The sequence below is a fragment of the Hippoglossus stenolepis genome, chromosome 23 (genome assembly GCF_022539355.2).
Source record: "Hippoglossus stenolepis isolate QCI-W04-F060 chromosome 23, HSTE1.2, whole genome shotgun sequence".
Classification (NCBI taxonomy): domain Eukaryota; kingdom Metazoa; phylum Chordata; class Actinopteri; order Pleuronectiformes; family Pleuronectidae; genus Hippoglossus; species Hippoglossus stenolepis.
In genome coordinates, this window is record NC_061505.1 from 3,542,535 (window position 1) to 3,565,372 (window position 22,838).

The 22,838-nt window shown below is 44.9% G+C and overlaps 3 protein-coding genes across 4 annotated transcripts; 1 reads left to right on the top strand and 2 right to left on the bottom strand.

The window, feature by feature from the left end:
• Positions 1–220: 220 nt before the first annotated feature.
• nfxl1 (nuclear transcription factor, X-box binding-like 1) lies at positions 221–11,733 on the bottom strand. Its single transcript, XM_035149462.2, is given in 25 exon segments — positions 221–1,509; positions 1,609–1,662; positions 1,816–1,896; positions 2,049–2,153; positions 3,424–3,493; positions 3,805–3,959; positions 4,312–4,340; positions 4,343–4,433; positions 4,776–4,797; positions 5,692–5,783; positions 6,077–6,233; positions 6,550–6,670; positions 8,080–8,170; positions 8,680–8,802; positions 8,884–9,008; positions 9,194–9,308; positions 9,545–9,642; positions 9,757–9,832; positions 9,922–10,007; positions 10,258–10,391; positions 10,473–10,517; positions 10,635–10,765; positions 10,946–11,055; positions 11,227–11,415; positions 11,509–11,733. Coding segments are annotated over 25 exon segments (2,664 nt in total). The 5' UTR covers positions 11,678–11,733; the 3' UTR covers positions 221–1,314.
• Positions 11,734–12,727: 994 nt separating this feature from the next.
• Positions 12,728–18,783, bottom strand: cnga1b (cyclic nucleotide gated channel subunit alpha 1b). Its single transcript, XM_035149580.2, is given in 15 exon segments — positions 12,728–13,684; positions 13,761–13,936; positions 14,162–14,393; positions 14,485–14,637; positions 14,836–14,961; positions 15,048–15,220; positions 15,299–15,435; positions 15,812–15,986; positions 16,266–16,372; positions 16,684–16,788; positions 16,917–17,048; positions 17,290–17,343; positions 17,453–17,518; positions 17,781–17,905; positions 18,500–18,783. Coding segments are annotated over 14 exon segments (2,007 nt in total). The 5' UTR covers positions 17,891–17,905; positions 18,500–18,783; the 3' UTR covers positions 12,728–13,423.
• Positions 18,784–19,578: 795 nt separating this feature from the next.
• LOC118102899 (zinc finger protein ZFP2) lies at positions 19,579–22,750 on the top strand. 2 transcript variants are annotated; one of them, XM_035149494.2, is made up of 2 exons: positions 19,579–20,347; positions 20,958–22,750. In XM_035149494.2, the coding sequence occupies exons 1-2, from the start codon at positions 19,715–19,717 to the stop codon at positions 22,185–22,187; spliced, it is 1,863 nt and encodes a 620-aa protein (XP_035005385.2). In that variant the 5' UTR covers positions 19,579–19,714; the 3' UTR covers positions 22,188–22,750. The 2 variants fall into 2 exon arrangements, with proteins under 2 accessions (XP_035005385.2, XP_035005386.2); XM_035149495.2 differs by having other exon boundaries at positions 20,964–22,750.
• The last annotated feature ends 88 nt before the right edge of the window (positions 22,751–22,838 follow it).

A 22,838-nucleotide genomic window follows, 5' to 3' on the forward strand; every position in this document is an offset into this window, starting at 1 on the left:
GTTTCTCGCTTTGTTTCCATGAAAAACCTTTTTCCTGTAAATGTTTTACGTTTTTCCTTCTCTTTATTTGAGACGAGTGTGTCGCTCTCACTCAAACAGCTCCTGCTTCAGAGTGTTGCTCTCAGACATTTTGTTGCTTGCACTCAGACTTCCTGCGCTCCAGCTCTTCACCTCGTCTTAAAAACACTCAAAATGAATTAATAATTAAAAGAACAACAAATGGATTCAAGAAAGTTTTATTGTGTCAAATCACGAATGACATGGGATGTGGGTTTTCTCAGCTCGTTCCTACAGAATTATTCTTACTTTAAAAAACAGTATATTAAATAACTCCAGTTTGAAAACTTTCTGTTTGCATCAGTCCATTGTCTAACAGCTAGCTCTGGAGGAACAGCGCCCCCTGTCTGTTCACTCCTGTAAACAAATCTCATTATCATCGAGTAGTAACGTAATTAAAGAAGTTCAACTTTAACTCTCAGCTGTGGGACAGAAATCGTAAAATCACAAAACTACGACAGTTTTATACGTTTATTTTCATAAAAAACAAAAAGACAAATTATATTTAAACGTTCTAACATCTGTTAAATGTTTCAGCACCAAAGTAAAAGACGTGTTTAAAGTTTCTGACATTATTAGCGGAGACGTCTTCACATCAAATAGCGTCAATATTTTTTTTACACTCACTTAACAAATCAAGACACTTGATTTCTCCACGTCCGTGAAGAAATTGATGACAGGTTATGACCCATAAACACATTTTTTAAACAATTTTTGAAACATACAGAAGATGAAAACATCAATAATATTGAATAAAAGATACATTTTGATGTAGAATATAAGCGTTAATCCGAAAATAACTTTAACAGTTAACAAACTCGAAGCAAAATGTTCCGTTCGTTGTTTTAAGATTTTTTATGTTGATTGAAATGTTGATTTCTCCTTCTTCAGCTTTTCATCTAAATCAGTGAAATGTTCTCAAACTGAGGTGAAACTCAACGTACGATGGAAAATTATAAAATTCATAAAAAAACATTTTTCCTCATTTACTGTCAGCTCATTTAATACTGGAAAAAATAATCCGATTATTCAAAAATTTAAATGATCTTAAATTTCAGCCCTAATTGTGGTTGTTTACGTCAGGGATTATACATACATTTTCAAAAAAACTGTTTAATAAAAGAAAGAAGAATCAAACAAAGAGTAAAAGACGACAGAAAAACAAGTAGATGAGACAAAAGAATGAAAAGAGAAAGTTCGGAGAGAGGCAGCCATGTGCTCACATGTTCCCGTCAACATGTGTGTTCACGTGTCAGCTCACGCCGTGGTGAGGAGGTAGTAGGCGGCGGCGGACAGCAAAGCTCCGCCCACTGGGACGAGGACGATGGCGGCGCACCTCCTCCACCACCTCCCCACCCTCCCCTGCTCGTCGTCCACCTCCTCTCTCCTCCCCCGCTTCTTACTCCGCCGACCTCCTCGCTGCTGACGCTTCTCAAATGCCTCGAGCTCCTCCTGAACACGCAACACGACACATGTCAACCACCGCCATGCTTAATACTGAAAGTCTGTCGATAAAGTTTAATTCAACATTATGCGAGTGACAGAACTGACCTGAAGTTTCTTCTGCTCCTCCTCCTGAGCCACTCTCTGCTCCGCCTCCTTCAGCTACACACACACACACACACACACACACACACACACACACACACGATAGATGGAAATGCACGCACACACACACACACACAAACAGAAACATCAATGTGTGTTCAGGTGAGACTCACTCAGTGACGGTACAGGTGTGTGTGTATGAGTGTGTACCTGGCTAACTCTCATCTGCTGGTCTCTGCAGGCGTCGTCACACTGAACATCACACTGAGTGGACAGAGAACACAGGAGCTCCTACACTCACACAGACACAGACACACACAGACACACAAACGACGTGTTAATGAGGCCGAGCAGATAAAGTTTCATCAGTGGAAACAGATGCAGAAGTTTTTATAGTTAGGTTTTACGTGTGTGTGTGTGTGTGTGTGTGTGTGTGTGTTTACCTTCTTGATCCTCTTGCAGGGACACCGCAGCTTCACCTTCTGCTGACATTTCTCCTCACACACACCTGGATGACACACCTGCTTACAGCGATGACCACAGTTCAGCTGCACACACACACACACACACACACACACACACACACACACACACACACACACACACACACACACACACACACACACACACACACACACACACACACACACACACACACACACACACAGGCGAATGAGTTGTTTTATTTCTGGTTCACTGAGGCAGAGAGACCATCAGACGCTGAGGAAACAAACCTGCTGCGTCTCAAACATTCAACTCGTGAAGAAACTGAAATGTTTTCTTCATGTCTTAAGTTTCAACTTTTGGGTTTTTTTTAAACCAGAAGTCACCATATTTGGAGGAGCAGGGGGTGGAGCCTGACAGAGCTGGGGGACATTTTAACAACATTGAAAATAAATACAAATCTTAATTTTCCAAATATGTGGATTCGTCAAGAGAAAAAAGTCAAATGTGTGTGTGTGTGTAAACATTTCAGTGCTACAGTCACTGCATGTGTTTGTTATTCCAACTGTGTGTGTGTGTGTGTAAGACTTTTTGGAGTTTAAGTTACAGCAGGCTATGAAAACAGACCTCTGACAGAACCCAAGACACACACAAGCAGTAACACACACTTCAAACCCAACTTTGTGTTCTTTGTGAGTGTGTGCAAATCATTCCCTGGTGAAAGTGAAACACACCCGTTGAGAGAGAGAGTGAGAGTGAGAGTGTGTGTGTGTGTGTGTGTGTGTGTGTGTGTGTGTGTGTGTGTGTGTGTGTGTGTGTGTGTGTGTGTGTGTGTGTGTGGGGTCTGGCACCACAGAGATGAATTGATTATTGGAGCAAGCTGATGGTTTGAGTTTCAGCTGCAGAGACAAAACTGATTATTGATCAGAGACGAAGAAAAGAAATAAGAAGAGAAGAGGAGGAAAACTGTGAAGAAGGAATGACTGAGGAAACAGTGACTTCAACACTATCAGCGCGCACACACACACTCTCTCTAATGGGTGGCAGGTGACGCCACTTCCAAAGTCTGATAAACAAGTTCCATGATGCAATGGGGCCCAAACGGAGGTCTCCATAGATGGAGAGGGTGAAACAAGAGTGTGTGTGTTACAGTTGTCATAGTTTTAAACTTTTGTATGAACATGGGGAACAATGTCAGGGACTAAGTGAAGTTTCCCTGACGCACTCTCGAGATGACCATACGAGCAAAGACGAGCTGAATGGATCCACAAGGGTCTAACAAGTGTTTGGACGGACTTTGGGATCTGAACCAATCGGTAGTGTTTAGAGTGTGTGTGTGTGTGTGTGTGTGTGTGTGTGTGTGTGTGTGTGTACCTCTTTAGGACACTGGTTGTTGCAGGAGCTCAGCTCCACCTTTGTCTTTTCATCAGCCGACATCAACTTCCTGCAGAGACATAGAACCTGTATATCAAAGTTTTCAGTCCAGCCTCGTTAACCATGAGATCAACGGGACATGATGCAGCGATTGCAAACGCCCCCACTCCATCACAAACACACGCCCCCATTTAAAAACACATTTTGATCATTGACTTTTGTCAGAAGTTGGTGTTGCAGGTTTACACATGAAATAAACTGTAGTAGTCGCACACGTAGGAGCAGTCGACCCCAACCCTCCCCTGTCCTTCGCTGTTGCCGTGGAAACAGCTGCATTCTCTTAATTGGTCTGATTAAAGATGTGTTCGAGTTTGTACTGACGTGCACTCCACGTAGAGCATGCTGATCTTGCAGTGGCAGCGTTGGCGGATCATCTGACCACAGGGAGGGCAGTCGCCCGGATGACAGTGGCGTGTGCAGGGGTGGGGACAGCCTGGGGGGCGGGGTTTCAAACAGTCCTCGTCACACACCTCACACTGCGGAGAGAGAGAGTGGGAGTGAGTGATCAATCGAGTTGATGTTAATGTTAAGACCAAGACTGGAAAGGCGACGATTACACATTCGTAGGTGGAATGTCGGACGTCTAAATCAGACACATAGTGAAAAAGGCAGCTTTACTTCTGTCATCAGCTCTTTCAGTTCTGTTACTTCATTATGACCATTTCAATGACTCACTACTGCATCTGGCATCGTGTTAACTTCTGAGGACCGTGAACCTACGCAACAATCGGATGCAGGACATGAGAAGCAGCCATCTTGCATACAGCTAGCAAATTCCAACCCTAAAAACTGCCTTGTCATCAAGTAAAACCACAACTAGGTCATCACCTTGTTGCGCTCGGTAACTACATGACACCTCTGCTGCAGTCGTGGTTGCCACAGGTCAAAGGTCGTTCGCAAAGTCGTTTACAGGAGAAAGGACCCCGACGATGACACGGCACCGGACTGACCTGATTGGGGAGGGAGAGAGAGCGAGAGAAAGAGAGATAGACATTTTAGAATCACGTCCAACCTCGTCTGAAGGTGAACGAGTGCGTCGAATACAAAGTACTGAAATACATGAGTCAAGACGGATGAAGGGAAAGAGGGATGGAGCAAAGGAGGAAGAGGAGGATGTTCGGAAGATGGAAAGAGAACATCAGGGGAGGGCAGGCAGTCAATGCAGATAATGGGAGGAAGTGATGAATCAAACAATGTCAGATACGTGAGGTTTTACTGAAACGGAGCGTGGGATTGGTTACAGCGTGTTTGTTAACGTGTGAGGTGGCGAGGAAGAGGAGACTGGTTCTTACCTCATGTTTCCCAAAACAGGACCTGAAACACAAAGAGAGTTTTAAGGCGTGAAGTTATGGAAAATGTTCTCACATGGACATGTTACCAGGGGGCTGCAGGACAAGTTCCAGAAAACGTCCAGAGCAACTGACTCAGATATTTGTGTTCTCACTTACAGAACCTCCAGGACATTTCAGGAACATAACACAGCTGCAGAGATGTTTGTATAGACGATTTTGTAAATGTGTTATGAGATAAGTCGTTGATAAGACAAAAAGACAAACTCCAGAAAATGTCCAGACACAATTTTCATGTTCATGTTGAACAACAACTTATTTCTCACACACAGCGTGCAGAGTGTTTCTTAATCTCAGCTTTAATGGCCCATGACAGAGCCAAAGCACCCTGGAATGTGTTTGTGATTAGTGAGTGAGTGTGTGTGTGTGTGTGTGTTGTATAGTAGTGTAGTCAGGGAACCACAAGACAAAAAACTAACTTCAATTTATCATTCTGAGTTTTTAAGAACTCTCAAATCTGTTGTATTTAAATTGTATAGTGTGTGTAATAGTGTGTATTTTGTGTGTTATTGACTGGAGTTTTCTTCAGTTTTGAAACTCAAATCACCTCCCTGTGGTTTTATGTCTGCACCAACCAGAGTTTTAGTCCCTCTCCATGTTGCGTTCACAATAATGAGGTCGCTGTGACCTTTGACTCTTGACCACCCAAATCTAATCAGTTCATCTTTGAGTCTAAATGGATGTTTGTACCAAATTTGAAGAGATTCTTTCAAGGTGTTCTTGAGTGTTTGCAAGAATGGAACCGACACTCACAAACTGAAAACATTATAACTCCGGCCAGTAGGTGTCGCTGTTACAGAAGCAAAGAAAAAAACCCAGGAATTATTCATGTTGACGTTTACACGCGTGTTTGACCTACGTTGGTATTGGGACTTGACATGGTGGACAGGGCAGAGCTTTCTTCACAAACGCAGGTTCAGACGGCTGCTCCCACGGACCTGCTAACTTCACCTGAACACACACACACACACACACACACACACACACACACACACACACACACACACACACACACACACACACACACACACACACACACACACACACACACACACACACACACACACACACACACACACACACACCGAGCTATATTAAGTCTGATCTGTACTAAAGAACAGTGGTTGAGCAAATGTGGGTAGACCCCGTCCACTAGCTTTTTCCCCTGCTCCCAGTATTCATGCTAAGCTAAGCTAACATCAATAAGGAAAATGTGGAACTGTTCCTTTAATGCGGCTGCTCACCTGCTGGGACTTGACCAGCACCATGTCATGGCAGGGCTGCGGACAGGTGTGGCTGCACCTGGGCAGCGGCAGCAGGCAGTGCTGCCTGCAGGGGGGGCAGGTCGCGGGGTGGCAGCGGTGCGTCTCTCTGGTCGGGTGGTGACAGGACGGAGGACACCTGACAAGACGATGTGAACAGTTGAGAGAATCAGACGCACCACAGCTTACTGTTCCTTAGTAGTACTTATTATTACAGTTTTATGTTCATAATGTCCATATTTTCTCAGAAGATCACAAACAAAACTGTGACTAAATAAGTTTGGATGACATCACACAAGTGAAGCTAAATAATCTGGATCGCCCCCTGGTGGCTGGCTGCAGTATGGGTCGTAAACCACGCCTCCTCCATGTTAGCAGATGGGACATGGACCAAATAAAAAAGTCAAAGTAGACTCTGATGTTTCTACCTTTAGTTCTGGTGTGTGTGTCTTTACCCGCAGAGCTCTTTGCAGCGAGGTGGTTTGGTGCTCCTCTCTCGACCACAGGGGACGACCAGAACAGTTAAGGAACACGTGCACGGGACCTCCACCGACTCTGGACACGGATAACAGCTCCCTGACAGACAGATTACACACACACACACACTTCAGTCAGGTTTATTCCCTGTGAGGACGATCAGGTACATCAGGCGTCTAAGTGCTCAGAAAGTGTTTAAAGTGTCTATTAAAACACTGAACTCTTTCTTGATTAAAACAGGTTTTGTGCTTCTATTTAGAACTTGTAGTTTTTAATTTCCTTTATAACTCAATTTATTAGAGTTTCAAACTGTTACTATCACATACAAAACATTTTCAGTCGTATTCAAAAAAATTGGAAAAGATGAACAGACAACCTGAAAACACAATACCTCCGACCACTAGATGTCGCTGGTCAAATAATGAATCAATAAAATAAAATAACGATTAAAGAAATCAATAATAAACATTAAATAGATGATGCTGTAGAGAGAATATCTGTGTTCTGTTGAAGTCTGCGAAATAAACACCACACACACACTGTTATCTGTTCTGTGTTGATGCGCCGGCGGGAGTGCGACCTTCTAGCTTCTCCCTCGGGAAATGTCAGAGGAGCCAATCAGCACGCAGACTTACGAATAAATTTACTTTAATCTATTCAGCCAATCACAAGGCAAACGGGAGCATAAGTTATCTTTTATCATCCAATCAGGAAACAATAGACGCAGGAAGCTATCTGTTATTCTACACACACACGTCTTTGTTACAGGGGTTAATTATGGTTGACAGGAAGCAGAGGTCAACGTTTTCCCAAACACACAGGACAAGTTGTGTTCAGCTGTAGAAAATGTCAACGAATACACACACACACACACACACACACACACACACACACACACACACACACACACACACACACACACACACACACACACACACACACACACACACACACACACACACACACACACACACACACACACACACACACACCAGCAGGTGTTGTGGGGCAGAATGTTCCTGAGGTTGACCTTCGACCTTCGTCCAGCTGTGACTCTCAACAAATCACAACCAGTTCAACAAACACTTATGTGATGTGACACATGTGCGTGAGAGAGACAGAGACAGAGAGAGAGAGCGGAGAGAGAGAGAGCAGAGAGAGAGAGAGATACAGGGAGAGAGAGAGTGAGACAGAGAGAGAGAGAGAGAGACAGGGAGAGCAGAGAGAGAGGAGAGAGAGAGAGCGAGAGAAGGCGAGAGAGAGATACAGAGAGAGAGAGAAGATACACAGACACAGAGAGAGAGAGAGAGAGAGAGAGAGAGAGAGAGAGAGAGAGAGAATGCATGGTAAAGTTCATTAGAACTGATAATACTCTATCGCATGTTTGTTATTGTATGTAATAGTGAATAAAGTTTAATTTGAAGCTGCTTTCACATCCATTAGTTTTATATTTGTTCATAAAACCACAAAAAAAATGAAACCTGTGTTTCATGTGAACGTATCGTTACCTTGGTGACACACAGAGGGACACTTGTGGTTTCGACACCCCAGAGTTCGCCCGCAGCTCAGGTCACAGGGGGGGCAGTTACCGGGGCAACACTGAAACACAGGGCATCATGGGAAACTGAGTATTAGGAGGATGAACAGTTTGAGTTCAGTCTGTGACATTTTAACGGTTAAAACCCGGAGCAGTGAAGCGACTTCGGAAAAAAATGTTATCTGCGCCACGCTTCCCGATAACGGAGGCCGAAATAAACGTTCCCCCGTCTCGTCGCGTCCGTCAACCTTCTCCTATCAGATGAGATGACATCTCTCTGACATTTACACCGCAGGAGCGCTCACGGAAACGAGACGCCACCGCCGTCACGCTGAGCGTTAGCACAAGAGCGGAGAACGATCAAAGTCAAAACCAAAGCATCGACGTTTCAGTGAGGAGACGCTCACGTTTTTAAGTCTCTTTACTCCTCCAACCAGCAGGAGGAGCTGTGGCCCACAGACTGAACTCAATAGCTGTTTGATATTGATCAGCAATGTGATATTGATATTGGTGCAGGAGCTATTTCCTTAGATTACAATTGGATATTGATCAGCAGCGGCTGTGAACTCACCTTTCTCCTACACTGGTGTCGCTGGCAGCTTCTGGTTTTGGGACATTTGGAGTCGCACAGATATTCTTTATGACACGGCATCAACTTCCTGTATTTACCACACCTGCACTCCTTCTCCACCTCCTGATAGACACACGCACAGAGTGTGTTATATAGTGTACATAGTTATATCAGTGTGTGTGTGTGTTTCAGTGTGTGTGTGACCTGTCTGCAGGTCTCGCAGCTCCCTCGGTGACACCTCATTGAACAGGTGTGTTTTCCACATGACAGACGTCGGTCACATGTGTCGCCGCACAGAGACACTTCCTCTGTGCATGGCAGAGATGACTCTACACACACAAAAAAAGAGTAGTTATTTGGGGACAAAATTCTGACTAAGTCTCCAAAAGGGACCTGTGAACACTAGTGTGTGGTTTCTTCCTATGCGTGCACTTCCTTGTGTACTCTGTATGTGTGTGCTTGCTCTATATACGTGTATACATATGGGTATGGGTGAGTGTGTGTGGCCCCTCACTGGTCTTGCCGCAGGGACAGCATCTGCTGATGGAGCGGGGACATGGAGGACAGACTCTGTCGTGACACAAGAGCTCACAGGTGTGATTCCCACAGGAGAGGACAGAACCACATACCTGGAGCAGAGAGAGAGAGAGAGAGAGAGAGAAAAGGTGAAGTCTTGACACATGGTCTTGTCTCACAGGTCCAGAGCAGAACAGTAGAACACAGTAGAAAACAATCTGTTGTATGTATGAGAGGTTTGATACAAATAAAGTTGATTCTGTTATAAATACCTGTATCATTATTATTCATGATGTCAGATGTTTTTATAATGTATAAAAGTATAGCAATACAGTATTAAAAGTCTTACCTGCTGACAGTTCCACTCAGGGCTGGCACATGGCCTCTCTGCCTTCTCTCTACCACACATACACTTCTGAACGCTGACTCTAGGACATGGAGAACACTCTGACACACACACACACACACACAGTTATTTACTGTTTTTAAAACAAACACACACTCGGTAGTTGATTCTGCATTGTGTGTGAGACGGCTGTGTACAGGTGAGTGTGTGTGTACCTGTGTGACAGGGCTGTGTACAGGTGTGTTGTTTACAGGGCAGTAACCTGCCACACTGCTTCTGACAGGACCAGGCCTGAGAGAGAAACACACAATGAGCATGAAGACACGTGTGTGACACAGTTTCAACACCTAACACTTCATCTGTTCACTTTTAATACCTACTTTGTTGCTACAGCGACGGGGGAGGGGCTTTGATTTGCAACACATACAGGAAACTGGCACCATCTTTGGGCAGGGCGGGCACGGACCTGAAAACACAGTCAGATCCATAATGCTCCTGGGTCTTCAGCCAGGTCAGAGTTCACAGAGCTGTGATGCTGATGTCTGTTGTACTGCTAATACTGGACAGGTTATATTACTGTCACAAGAAAAAGTGCTAATACTGTACTACTAATACACAAACTGACACTTTTAAATTACACAAATCATGCACAGTGTCAGAGGTCGCATTCGGACAATTCTGTGTGTGTGTTTGTGTGTGTGTTTGTGTGTGTGTACCGGGGTGACAGAGCAGCAGACAGGTGTGTCCACAGGCGGGTTTAAGTTCCTTCTGACAGATGGAGCCACAGGAGTGAGGAACCAACCAGGGGTCAGCTGGAGGATCCTGCAGCTTCCCACAGTAACACATGTACCTGAACACAACACAGTTACACACTGTTAACGCAGATGTGCACATGTCCTGAAGAAAAGATGCATTCAGGAGTCATGCATACCTGTTGGGCGTGGCGCTGGGTGGATATTCAGCTCGACACTTTGGACTGTGGAGGAAACATCATGACAGATTAGAGATTATTTTTTCTCCACAGTTTACGTGTTTTCTGAGGTTAGACGTCTTGTTCTCAGAGTCGTCGCTAAGCGAGGTGCGTCTCCCTCACCAGGGCCAGGGATGCTTCTTCTGACCGAAGTCTTCATCAGTGACGGAGGAGACGAGAAAGGCCGAGTCTCTGGCCCATTTCTGAATACAGGGCAGGTGGAAGAGGGAGAAACAGCTGGCGCAGCTCCACACCTGGACACACACACATGGACAGGTTCGATTTTCTGATTCTGGATCAGTTCAGAGACGTTAACAGTTAAGACTCATGGGTACTGTAGCATTTTAACTTGGTGGTAAATCTTGAACTGCAGGAAACTCTATTTAACATTTTGTAAATCCAACGATCAGCAGATCAACAGATGTGAAACCCACCGCCTGCGTCCTCTTGACGGAGCCGATGCAGATGAGGCAGGTGAGAGCTCCGGATTGAAACAGGTCACTGACGTACTGACCCGTCCTGAGAAGCCCTGAGCCATCGCCACCTGGATGCAACACACAGGAGAGCGTTGGTGACTAACTGAGTATTTGTGAGCATCAGGGAGTAACGGTGAGTATGAGCCACATTTGAAAAGGTCAAAGTTACACAGCTTTTTTATGTGTAATAAAATATTTGGTGGGGTTTAGCTGAGATCATCACTAAAGTCTGGCCTCACCTGTCTGGTCAGTGTAGGTGGTGAAGGTCGACGCCAGGATCTTGCCCCTCTTTCCATCCTTATGGTCAACATCTCCTTCATCATCATCGTCGTCATCATCAGAGGAGGAGCTCAGGCGGGTCTCTGCCAGTCGCTGAGCAGCGGCCTGGTTGGACTTCTTGATCTCCTCGAACTTGGACTGAACGGACTCTGCGGTCAGCGAGGAGAAGACACAAACATCAGTACACACCAATAATCAATAATCAATAATCAGCGGTGACGTCGCAGTGAGCGTGTCCTCACCTCGCGGAGGCTCAGGAGCCGCGGTGCTCTTCGCCCTCCCTCCTCGCCCCGGGGCCCACGCTCCTGCAGCGGCTGCCGGCCTCTCTGCCTGCGGGGGTCGTGACCTCTCGCCCTGGGCCTCCTGGCTGCGGCCTCGGCCCCGGCCCTGCTGGCGCCAGGCCGGCTCCATGGCAACCGCCTCCTGAACCCTGGAGACAGAGCCGCTGTTCTTAGATTTGATCTCGAGCTGATCAGGGGTCAGAAAGGGATGAGTCTGCACGTCAGACCTGGTTCCTGCTCAGTGAACAACTTCACAAACTGATCATTAGAGTTCACTACATCAATAAGAGATCAGACATGTCCCCGTGTGAGTCTCCCTAACCCTAACCCTGTTTCCATGTTGAGGAGCCACATCCTCACCTGAGCTCGGAGCTTCTCCCCGTCACGTCAGCTCAAGACAAGTTAGCCGGTTAGCTGCGACAAGCTAGCTGTCAATAAAGTTGAGTGGAAACAGGCGCACGCACACGTCACATCCGGCCCACGGCGGCTGATGACTCGGCGTGTGAACGAGGCCGAAAGGGTGAGAGAGGAAGAGGAGGAGAGAAAGTGAGGAAGAGAAAGCGACGTTGGAGACTTTCAATGAAGCGACTGAAACACGCCTCAGCTGCTGCAGGGACACTGACGTCAAATGCTCGGCGACGCGCGGTGCATGCCGGTAGCTGTAGTCCGAACGGTCGGGCCAGAGCCAAGTGTACGTGTGGATTATGAAACTACAAGTCCCAGCGCGCATAGCGACACAGGAAGAGAGACGTGTCAACGACAACATTTTCTTTTTCCTTTTTTATTATTTTGTTTCTGATAACATTTCTTTTAATCTGATTTCGTTTTTAAAATTTGATCACGAAGCAGTTTGTTTTATTTTTAAATCGTTGTTGTGTTATAAAGATATTTTATTTTCTAAATGTTTTTCTCCTTCTTAAAAACCTTGTATATTACAGCTGATCATATCACATGGAATGGTCTAATAATCGATAATTATAACGATGATTATTATTAGAACAAAGGGACTTTACCACCTGGGATCAATGTCGACTCAATAAAAGAATCAGACTAAACTACTCCACCTGTTGGTACAATGTTATACAAGTGTTATAAATAAATAGAGATAAATAACATAAAGTAGATACATGAAAATAATTGAATTGAAGTGTTTTCTACACAAAACAAAGAAGCAGTTCAGTTTTTATTTATAAAATCTCTTTTATTTCAGCGCAGTGACATAAATCTGATTCATATTTCATATCTCAACAACATGCATCAGTCTTAGTGTAGAAAAACAAACTGGATGGACGAGCTCCTCTGCTGACCTTTGACCTCTACTGGCTGTAAAGCAGCTGATCTACACATGCTTGACACGAGGATGTGTTGTGGACTGTGTTTATATCACATTATTATATTTACATGATTCTATCTATAATTTAAAGCTCAGACAGACTCATGCTGCTATAAAATTAAAACTATAAAAATATTTCCTGCTTCTCATTTAAAACATAACACATGGTAATTTAAATGTTTACTATAAAGCAGTTTAATAATATATTTGTATTCTCTCTCTCTCTCTCGCTCTCTTTCTCTCATGTATTCTAGAGCTCGGTTGTCCGTTGACACTCGACTGATCCAGAGTTTGTTTCTGGGGGAAACATGACATCTTCCCCAAGTTCATACATGAATCAGAGACACAGTTCGTTTTCTTTTCCTCAACTTGGTGATGAAATGTAAATTTGATCGTAAGGGACAGAACTTAAAATTAATATTGCTTTTATTCCATTTTTTTTTTTTTACGTTTTTACTTAGAACAAACTGAATTTAGTTCTATGGAACCTTTTGTTTTCATGTCTCCTTCTCTCCACCCTCCTGACCAAGCCAGGCTCAGAAATCAAACATCCCGGTCCTTCCCCTCCTCTTCTTGTCCGCTCTACTCAGGTGTTGGAGAGGGCGGAGCGTCACCTGGTCGGTCGGCTCATTGCGGCGGCGGCAGCTTCCTCTCCAGCCGGGTGACTCTGTGTTTGAGTTTGCTGTGAGTAGCTTCATGGTCTGCAAGCAGTCGGGCATAACGCGTCTGCAGGACGTCCAGCGTGCTCGTCATCCTCTCCACCTTCTCCTCAATCTCTTTGGGGTCAGGGCCCTGCGCTGCCAACTGCAGGACAAGATCGGTTATGACTTTGAGTTCAACAGGTCAGATTTCTTCTTTGTATGAGATCATGTGACTGTACCTCCAAGTCCAACAGTCCGTCCTTCATCAGAATCTGCTTTCCTTTCTCCTCCAGCAGAGCCTTAGCATCAGGATACTCCTTCAGTGCCTCCATCAGGTCGTCTTTGGAAAGACAGAAGAGATCGGAGTAACCGATGCTCTTGATGTTTGCTGTCCTCCTGTTTCCTGCCTTACTTCCTGTTGAAGAAGAGCAAAGTCTAAGTTTAAAGCGCACAATGGGTCACTGAAAAAACATGCTCCTCTGCACTGTATTGGCTCAATATTAGGGCTGCACGATATATTCAAAATGTATCGTCACGCGATATCAACATGCACAATATAGGTAACGCAAAAGACGCATTAAACTACGATAAATAGGGTTCAATTAAAAATTCCTCACTATGAGCGGTTGAGTAAGTCTACCTTTGATAGCCAGGATGCTGATCTCGCCAAAGTAGCTTCCATCACTCAGAACGACAAACTGTTTGATTCCGTCGTCAGCGACAACAGCGAGTTTTCCCTCCTTGATGATGTACATCTCTCGGCCAATGTCGCCCTTCTTACAGATGTAATCTCCTGGACTGTAGACCTGAGGCTGCAGCTTCAGCACCAGCTCCACCAACAGGCCGGCCTCGCAGTCCGCAAAGATACGAACCTGCAGGACGACAGGGAAGACGAAGCACTGGACTCATCTGAGTTCATTTGAGTTGGGTTTTAATGAGGAGTATGATCAAGTGTGTGCAGACCTTCTTCAGGGTGTCCAGGTGGACATTGATGGCGATCTCTGCTCTCAGCTTGTCAGGCAGGTACTTCAGCACCTCCCTTTCATCCACTGCCTTCTTATTGGTCCACAGGAAGTCAAACCACTTGATCACTCGCTTCTCCAGGTCCTTCGTTACCTGGATGGGAGGGGATACATTTTTATACAATATTTATTTACACAACTACTGTCCTCACTGCTCGGCAAAATATCTATGTAACCAACCAACAAATCAGCCAACTAACCAACCAACCAGCCAGCCAACCAACAAACCAACTAGCCAGCCAGCCAACCAACCAACCAACTAACCAACCAACCAGCTAACTATCCAACTGACCTTTCGGAAGCTCATGTACTGTTTTATTGCGTCGATGCGAGCCTGAAAATTGGCTCTGGCAGCGTTCATGTTGGTGATCATCGAGCCAACGTTACCGACAATGGTGGCAAAAATCAACACACCCACCTGGATGAAAAGAATAGAATAGAATAGAATATTCAAATCAGATTCTTAGACTTAAAATAATATTCAGTTCTTTAAGCCACACTCACCAGGAAGTCAGTCACGACAAAGAAGTACTCTGAGTTCTCCACTGGGGGCGGCGTTTCTCCAATGGTGGTGAGCGTCAGCGTGGACCAGTACATACTGTAGGCGTATTTCCTCACCAGACGACCAAACTCAGGATCGGTTGGGTCGGGATAAACGAACCTGTCAGCACCGAAACCTGGAGGAGCAGACAAGACGAGACGTCACAGGGTTTTATCAGTTACCGAAAAGGCAGGATTCAAACCAGCAAACTCACCGATGGCCTTGGAGAAGGAGTAGTATAGGCAGGCATTCCAGTGGATGATGATGACGATGTACATGACAAGGTTGGAGATTCGAAGAGCGTTGGGGTAGTTGGTCCTGGTCTCTGTCCTCTGGAAGAACTCCAGCATCCTGAAACACCAAAAATCGTATTTAAGTATTTTAAACATTAAATAATTCCAACAAATCTGTGACGTCACCCATTGTTTTGTGAGCTGCCGTTCTGAAGCCTCCAGTTTGACATTTTGTCCAGCACCATCGTGCTTTATTGTCTATTTGACTCTAAATGGATCATAATTTACAAAATGAACATCAGCTGTATTAAAGAAGACTTGAAACTAGAGGTTGAGACATAAAATCCTTCAGAAAATGTTTACTGACGTTATAAAGTGAGAAGTAGAGGCATTTTCTCATAGACTTTATAGAAACAACCAGTGGAATCGCCCTCTGCTGTGTTTGTGTGTGTATGTGTATGTGTGTGTGTGTGTGTGTGTGTGTGCGTGTGTACCTGTTGAACCTAAAGAGTTTATTAAGGCGGATCTCGGGGTAGGTGAGGCCAAAGACGACGAACAGAATGTCGGTGGGAATCATGGAGATCAGGTCCAGTCTGAACTGGAAACTGTTCTTGTAGCGATCACGGAGCTTCTGCTCGTCCTTCACCAGAAGACCCTGCTCCAGGTAACCTACACAGACACAAGGTGTTTCAGTTTCAGGTTTTAAATAAAAAATGAACCTTGTTATCTATTAGTTCCAGTAAAAGTAGCATTGATGAAATATCATAAACACACACACACACACACACACACACACACACGGGATCATATGGTGGGAATAATGTCATCATGATGTCATCTAGTGTAGTAATGTATTCACCAATAAGATTAGAGAGTCAACACTAATATTATAACAAATATTATTATAATGCGTATATCATATGTGTGTTTGTGAGAGTGAGCTTGGACCGGTTCTGGTTCTGAAGATCATGTCGGCGAGGTAGGTGAGGTCAGCGATGAAGTCCAGGAGGAACCAGTAGTACACGTAGTCCGTCTGCAGCTCCTCAAAACACGCCCTGAAACACACACACACACACACACACACACACACACACACACACACACACACACACACACACACACACACACACACACACACACACACACACACACACAGAATATCAGTTAGTGTTTACAGTAGGAACGAACACCTGGTTGCATGATCTTGTTGCTCACTGAGATATTTTTGGTATCCCAATCCTGGAGGACCCCTGTAATTATTGGGAGGAACAGCACAGTAGACCGCTGACACTGTGGGGATCCAACCATGATAATCCATTGACCTTGTGGGGACCACTACAATGATCAAATCACCAGTGTGTGTTACCTGGCTATGATCAGGGTCCAGTTGTACATTACAGGGATGGTGATGACAAACAGCCAGTGGTAGTAGGTGTTACTCGCCGGGTCAATCACTGAGATCTCTTTGGGACTGGACACAAACACACTAATTAATTATCACTGTTATTATTAACTCCATTAATGTTTATGATGATTCTAGAGGCAGATTCCAGTTTCCTTACAACTAAATCTCACTAGATCCAAATAAACCAAACCTACGCCTCCTCTTTGGCCTTCTTCTCTTTTTCCTTTTCTTTTTCTTTCTCTATCTCTTTCTCTTTCTCTTTTTCCTTCTCCTCCTTCTCTTTCCTTTTCTTCTCCTTCCTCTCTTTCTTCTCCTTCCTCTCCTTCCTGGCAGAGAAGACAACAAACAAACAGAGGAAAACTGGATTCAGTGGAAGAAAATTGGATTGCTGTTGTGCTGTTTTCCTGTAGTTTAGTAGAATTGTTTTCATCAGTATCAGTGCGTCTTTCGTCAGAAACAAAGATTGAACTTCAACAAAACACAGACGTCTCAGAATGTTTCTGAAATCCACCATTTCACAGATTTGAGACAATTTTTAATTTCTCGTCAACTTGTGACCAAACTTACTCCTTCTTCTCTTTCTTCTCTTTCTTTTCTTTCTTCCTTTTCTTCTTCTCCTCTCTGGAAGAAAATAGGAAACACGTCACAGAGATCAACTGTATAAATGTATAAATACTTGTACATAATTTATATATATGTATATGTGTGTGTGTGTTTCTGTGTGTCGTACTCCTCCTCGTTGTTGTTGCTGTTGTTGACGTTGAATAAAACTCCTGGTCCGGCTCTTTGAGCAGCTCTGAAACAAAAAGAAACGCAAACCCGACTTTGAATCAATCGACAGAATTTAAAAGCTGGAAAAATCTCACTGACACAGAACTGACTCTGGGATCAATGACCCTTAAACCAACACTTTAACACTTTTCTGCTTTAAATCAGCAGCTTGATTAAAATGAGTTAGATGGTTCAGTGACTGTGAACATGGAGAATGTTTCCTCTTTTATTCCCACTCTGAACATCCCCTCACTACCTCAGCATCTGTTGTTTCCACGACAACTCACCTGTTGCCCTCCCTGACGCCACCAGGCTCCTCCTCCATGTCTTGTGGAAGGATGATAGGCGGGGTTAACCTAGAAGTGGGGGACGGGGCTGATGGAGCTACTTTAGCCATGATGGTTTCCTCTTCCTGCAGAGAGAGAAACAAATGTGATTCTACAGATTTCAACCCGAACTGTCAAACACGGAGAAAAACACTCCCATGATAACTCCCATGATGCTTTGACTGTCCTTCTGACCTCAGTGATGTCATAAAGAAGTCAGAAAAATTATGTCATTGAACAATAGAAATGACCTGAATAAATAATCTATGATCACATAGTGGGAATGATGTCACCACCTACTGGCAAGGTGCTGCAAGTGAAAGGGAAAAAAAGTTTGATGAGCAAATCAATAATAAATAACTTAATTTAATTTTCTTAAGTAACATTGAAAGTAGTACAGTAGAATCCATTTTCATAGTATTTCACTGTATTTTAGAGCCTTCAATGTATTTTCTGTGTCGTCACCTGGTGGACAAATGGAGATCTATAGACCTTTAATCAATAATGTAATCAATTACCACAACAACGGACTTTTACATTAATGAAGTCTGTTGTTGTTATCGAGTGATAATGAGTTCATACATTTATCTCCCCTATGTATTAATAATAATATAATAATAATAAATGATGCATCCTTGTATAATATTTAGCCCCATACCATCCCTACATTAGCTCCTTACCTGTCAACTGATAATCCGTTGCCCTCGGTTATGTGGCCTAGATCCACCAACACCCCATCAAACTCATCGCTGTGGAAACAGAGGAGTAACCCCTCTACACTCACACACACACACACACACAAACACACACTCACACACACTCACACATGGGAGGTTTAAATCCTTTAAAGTGAGAAGTCCGGAGAGAAAAGAAGAGAAAAAGCGAGGGATGGACGGAGTGAAGGTGTGGAGGATCCAGTGGGGGAGTCTCCTCTGTCACCCTGACAGGGATAAAGAGATTATATGAAGAATGATACTGTCTCTCTCTCACACACACACACACACACACACACACAGACACACAGACACACACACACACACACACACACACACACACACACACACACACACAGACACACACACACACACACACAGAAGAGTAATTCCTAATAAGCCTATCAAAGCCTGTTAAACAGAGCAGCTCGAGTTGAGAGAGAGAGAGAGAGAGAGAGAGAGAGAGAGAGAGAGAGAGAGAGAGAGAGAGAGAGAGAGAGAGAGTGTGTGTGTGTGTGTGTGTGTCTGTGTGTGTGTTTGTGTCAGTTCAGTTCAAAACTAACTGAAAACTTACATTTTCACTCCACCTGGCTCCACCTTGTGGAACAACAGATTAACTACAACCAAACTGTTTCTGACAAGTGAAAACATTTAATGTGATTTAACTTCAGATCATAACATATACATTCACTCCAATTAATTAAAGACAACCTCGTGAGCGCCCCCTACATGTACTGCAGTCCAGTTTGGTACATATACTGTTTGTAAAGGTTTGGTAGAGTCACAGGAAGTGGACAGGATCTGTGTAGACGAGCTCTGATATTGTTCTAATTCATTTTGATCTATTCTTGTTGTTTTGATTGATTCCTAAACACTGATGGACTGAATTATATATTTTATCATATATAGTAGAAGACCCGCCCTTACCCTGCCTCTGATTGGTTTAGTGTGGGCATGAGGAGAGATGATTGGCTCGGGTTCAGGAAAAGGATCTAGTTAAACCAATCAGAGGCTGAGAAGGGGCGGGTCCTCTTGCAGCTCGGGGGTGGGGACAGAGCAAGATGGAGGACAGAGTCTGAGAGAAGTGACGCGTTAACGGGGAAGAAGAAGAGGACGAGTCCGGTTCTCCTGGACCCGGGACACCAGCTGGACCTCACCGACCAGGACCGCGACAAGGCCGGGATGAAGGAGGAGAACCAGGACCCGGGTTTCATCGACCCGGATCCCGACCAGACCGGGATGAAGGAGGAGCAGGACCCGGGTTTCATCGACCCGGATCCCGACAAGACCGGGATGAAGGAGGAGGAGCAGGACCCGGGTTTCATCGACCCGGATCCCGACCAGACCGGGATGAAGGAGGAGGAGCAGGACCCGGACTTCATAGACCCAGACCACTACGAGATTGTGATGAAGGAGGAGAATGAGGACCCGGAATTCACCGACCAGACATGGACGGAGGAGGAGAACCAGGAACCAGACCCCTACAACATCGTGATCAAGGAGGAGAACCAGTACCCGGATTTAATTGACCAGATTGGGATCAAGGAGGAGAACCAGGACCCGGGTTTCACCGAGCAGACCGGGCTGGAGGAGGAGAACCAGAACCCGGGTTTCACCGAGCAGACTGGGCTGGAGGAGGAGAACCAGGACCTGGGTTTCACCGAGCAGACCGGGCTGGAGGAGCAGAACCAGAACCCGGGTTTCACCGAGCAGACTGGGCTGGAGGAGGAGAACCAGGACCCGGGTTTCACCGAGCAGACCGGGCTGGAGGAGGAGAACCAGGAGCAGAGAACTGAGCCTGATCCCGGTCTACAGGTCAGTGTCCAGGTCCTGATGATCCGGGTTCAACGTGGTTTGCGCGGGAACGGAGTGATCCGGATCAGTTCGTCCCTCACGTAGTTTTAGAAAATGAAATGTTTATATACATTCACTGATCAATGTTATATACAGTGAATAATCATCTTTATATCTTGACTGTAAAATGAATTGCATATTAATTTGTTAATATAAATAAATGAATTGACAGATTTACAAAGGCATCAGTTTATTTGTATTTTTAAACAATCAGTGAATTAGTATAATTAAAAAATACATGAATTAATTATAAATAAAGATTGGAATTTCATTTATTTTATAGAGCTAAATGACACAATGATCACATGACCGTCTTGAGTTGTGATTTAAGTGTCATTTTAAAAATACTGAGTCATTTATCTTCTTAATGACTCTTTAAAGTAAACAAGGTCGTTGTTGTTTTCTAAAAGCCTCACATGCTGGCTAGCATTAGCATTAGCTCAACAGTTGACCACTGAAGGTGTGTGTGTGTGTGTGTGTGTGTGTGATTGTGTGGATGATATAAAAATCAACATTGTACGTAAATTACAACTCGTCATCTAACTCCCGCTCTCTCTTTTTGCTGCTGTAGAAACAGAGAGGCACAAATGTCCGTCACATCAAACAGAAGAAGTGCAGCTGTGGCGAGTGCGGGAAAACGTTCACATCTTCAGGCAGTTTAACAATCCACCTTCGCACAGTTCACAGTGGAGAGAGACGGTACAGCTGTGACCAGTGTGAGGACACGTTCACAAACTCCAGCTGTTTAAAAACGCACCGACACGTCCACACTGGAGAGAGACCGCACAGCTGCGACCAGTGTGGACGCTCGTTCACGACCGCCACTGGTTTAAAAACTCACCGCCGGCGGCACACCGGAGAGAAACCGTACAGCTGTGAGGAGTGTGGGAAAACGTTCAGGGCTTTAAGTACGGTGAGGATCCATCAGCTGATTCATAGCGGAGAGAAACTGCACAACTGTGAGGAGTGTGGAAAATCTTTTCTGACGTCAAACAGACTTAAAACTCACAGACGCATCCACACTGGAGACAAACCGTACATGTGTGAACAGTGCGGAAAAAGCTTCACCAGGTCCAGTTATCTAAAGATCCACCAGCGTATCCACACCGGGGAGCGGCCGTACAGCTGCGGCCAGTGTGGGGCAGCGTTCAGCACGTCACATGGTCTCAAAACCCACGAGCGCAGCCACACTGGTGAGAGACCGTACAGCTGTGAGCAGTGTGGGGCATGTTTCACCACGCCGACCGCTCTTAAAGGTCATAAACGCAGGCACAGCGGGGAGAAGCTTTACAGCTGCACCCAGTGTGGGAAAGCATTCACAGCGCTGGGTCATTTGATAAACCACCGCCGTCTTCACAGCGGAGAGAAACCGTACAACTGCGATCTATGTACGAAGTCTTTTGTGACTTCAACTCAGCTACAAACTCATCGACGCAGCCACACCGGAGAGAAGCCATACAGCTGCGACCAGTGCGGGAAAAGTTTCAGCAGGTCAGGTGATCTGAAAAGCCACAAACGAATTCACAGCGGAGACCGACCGTACAGCTGCGACCAGTGTGGGGCAGCATTCAGCAGGTCCGACGTCCTGAAAACACACAAACGTGTTCACACGGGAGAGAGACCGTTCAGCTGCGATGAGTGTGGGGCCAGTTTCACCAGAGCAGATCATCTGAAAATCCACAGACGGGATCACACCGGAGAGAAACCATACGGCTGCAACCTTTGCAACAAATCATTCGCGTCTTCGAAACAACTACGTGTCCATCAGAGGAGTCACAGCGCCGAGTCCAACCCAGATTAAAAACCCTCCACCGTGTTCACGTGTTGGTTCTGGTTTCAACATGGACTCAATGGTTCAGAGACTCATGGTCTTCATCATGTGGAGCATGATGGGTAAAGTCCTGGTAGCCAATGAGGAGGCTCCGCCTATTGCCGCCTCTGCTGACGGGTTAATGAATTACACATATGCAAGCATGCATTCGCTCAAAATAGAAAATAATGTTTGACCTCAAAAAAAGATGTTTCACATGTTTTCATGTTAATCGGTCTCTCACGAGTTATTCAAATGTTCCGTTGTTTGACTATGAAAACAATGGATGCTAGCAAGCAACGGCGTCCTGAGTGAAACAAACACAACATCAAAGCTTCTGAGAAGCTGCGTGTGGAAGTATTTTGGGTTCTACACTGTAGATTACAACCTTTTTTCATGAATTGAATAACTTTACATTTCAATCATGTTTGATGCGAACTTACTGAAATTGAAATAAACATTGTGTGATTCTGTTTTGACAGGAAACGTTACCACAGCACTGAGTCTTTTACTGTCTGAATCCTCTGTTATAAATAAAGTCTTTTAAAGAAAAAGCCCAGTGTAAGTATTCTGCTTCTTGACCACCAGCGGAATTTCTAATCCTGTTCTTTTTACCAGTGTAGAATTTTATGAATAACACAA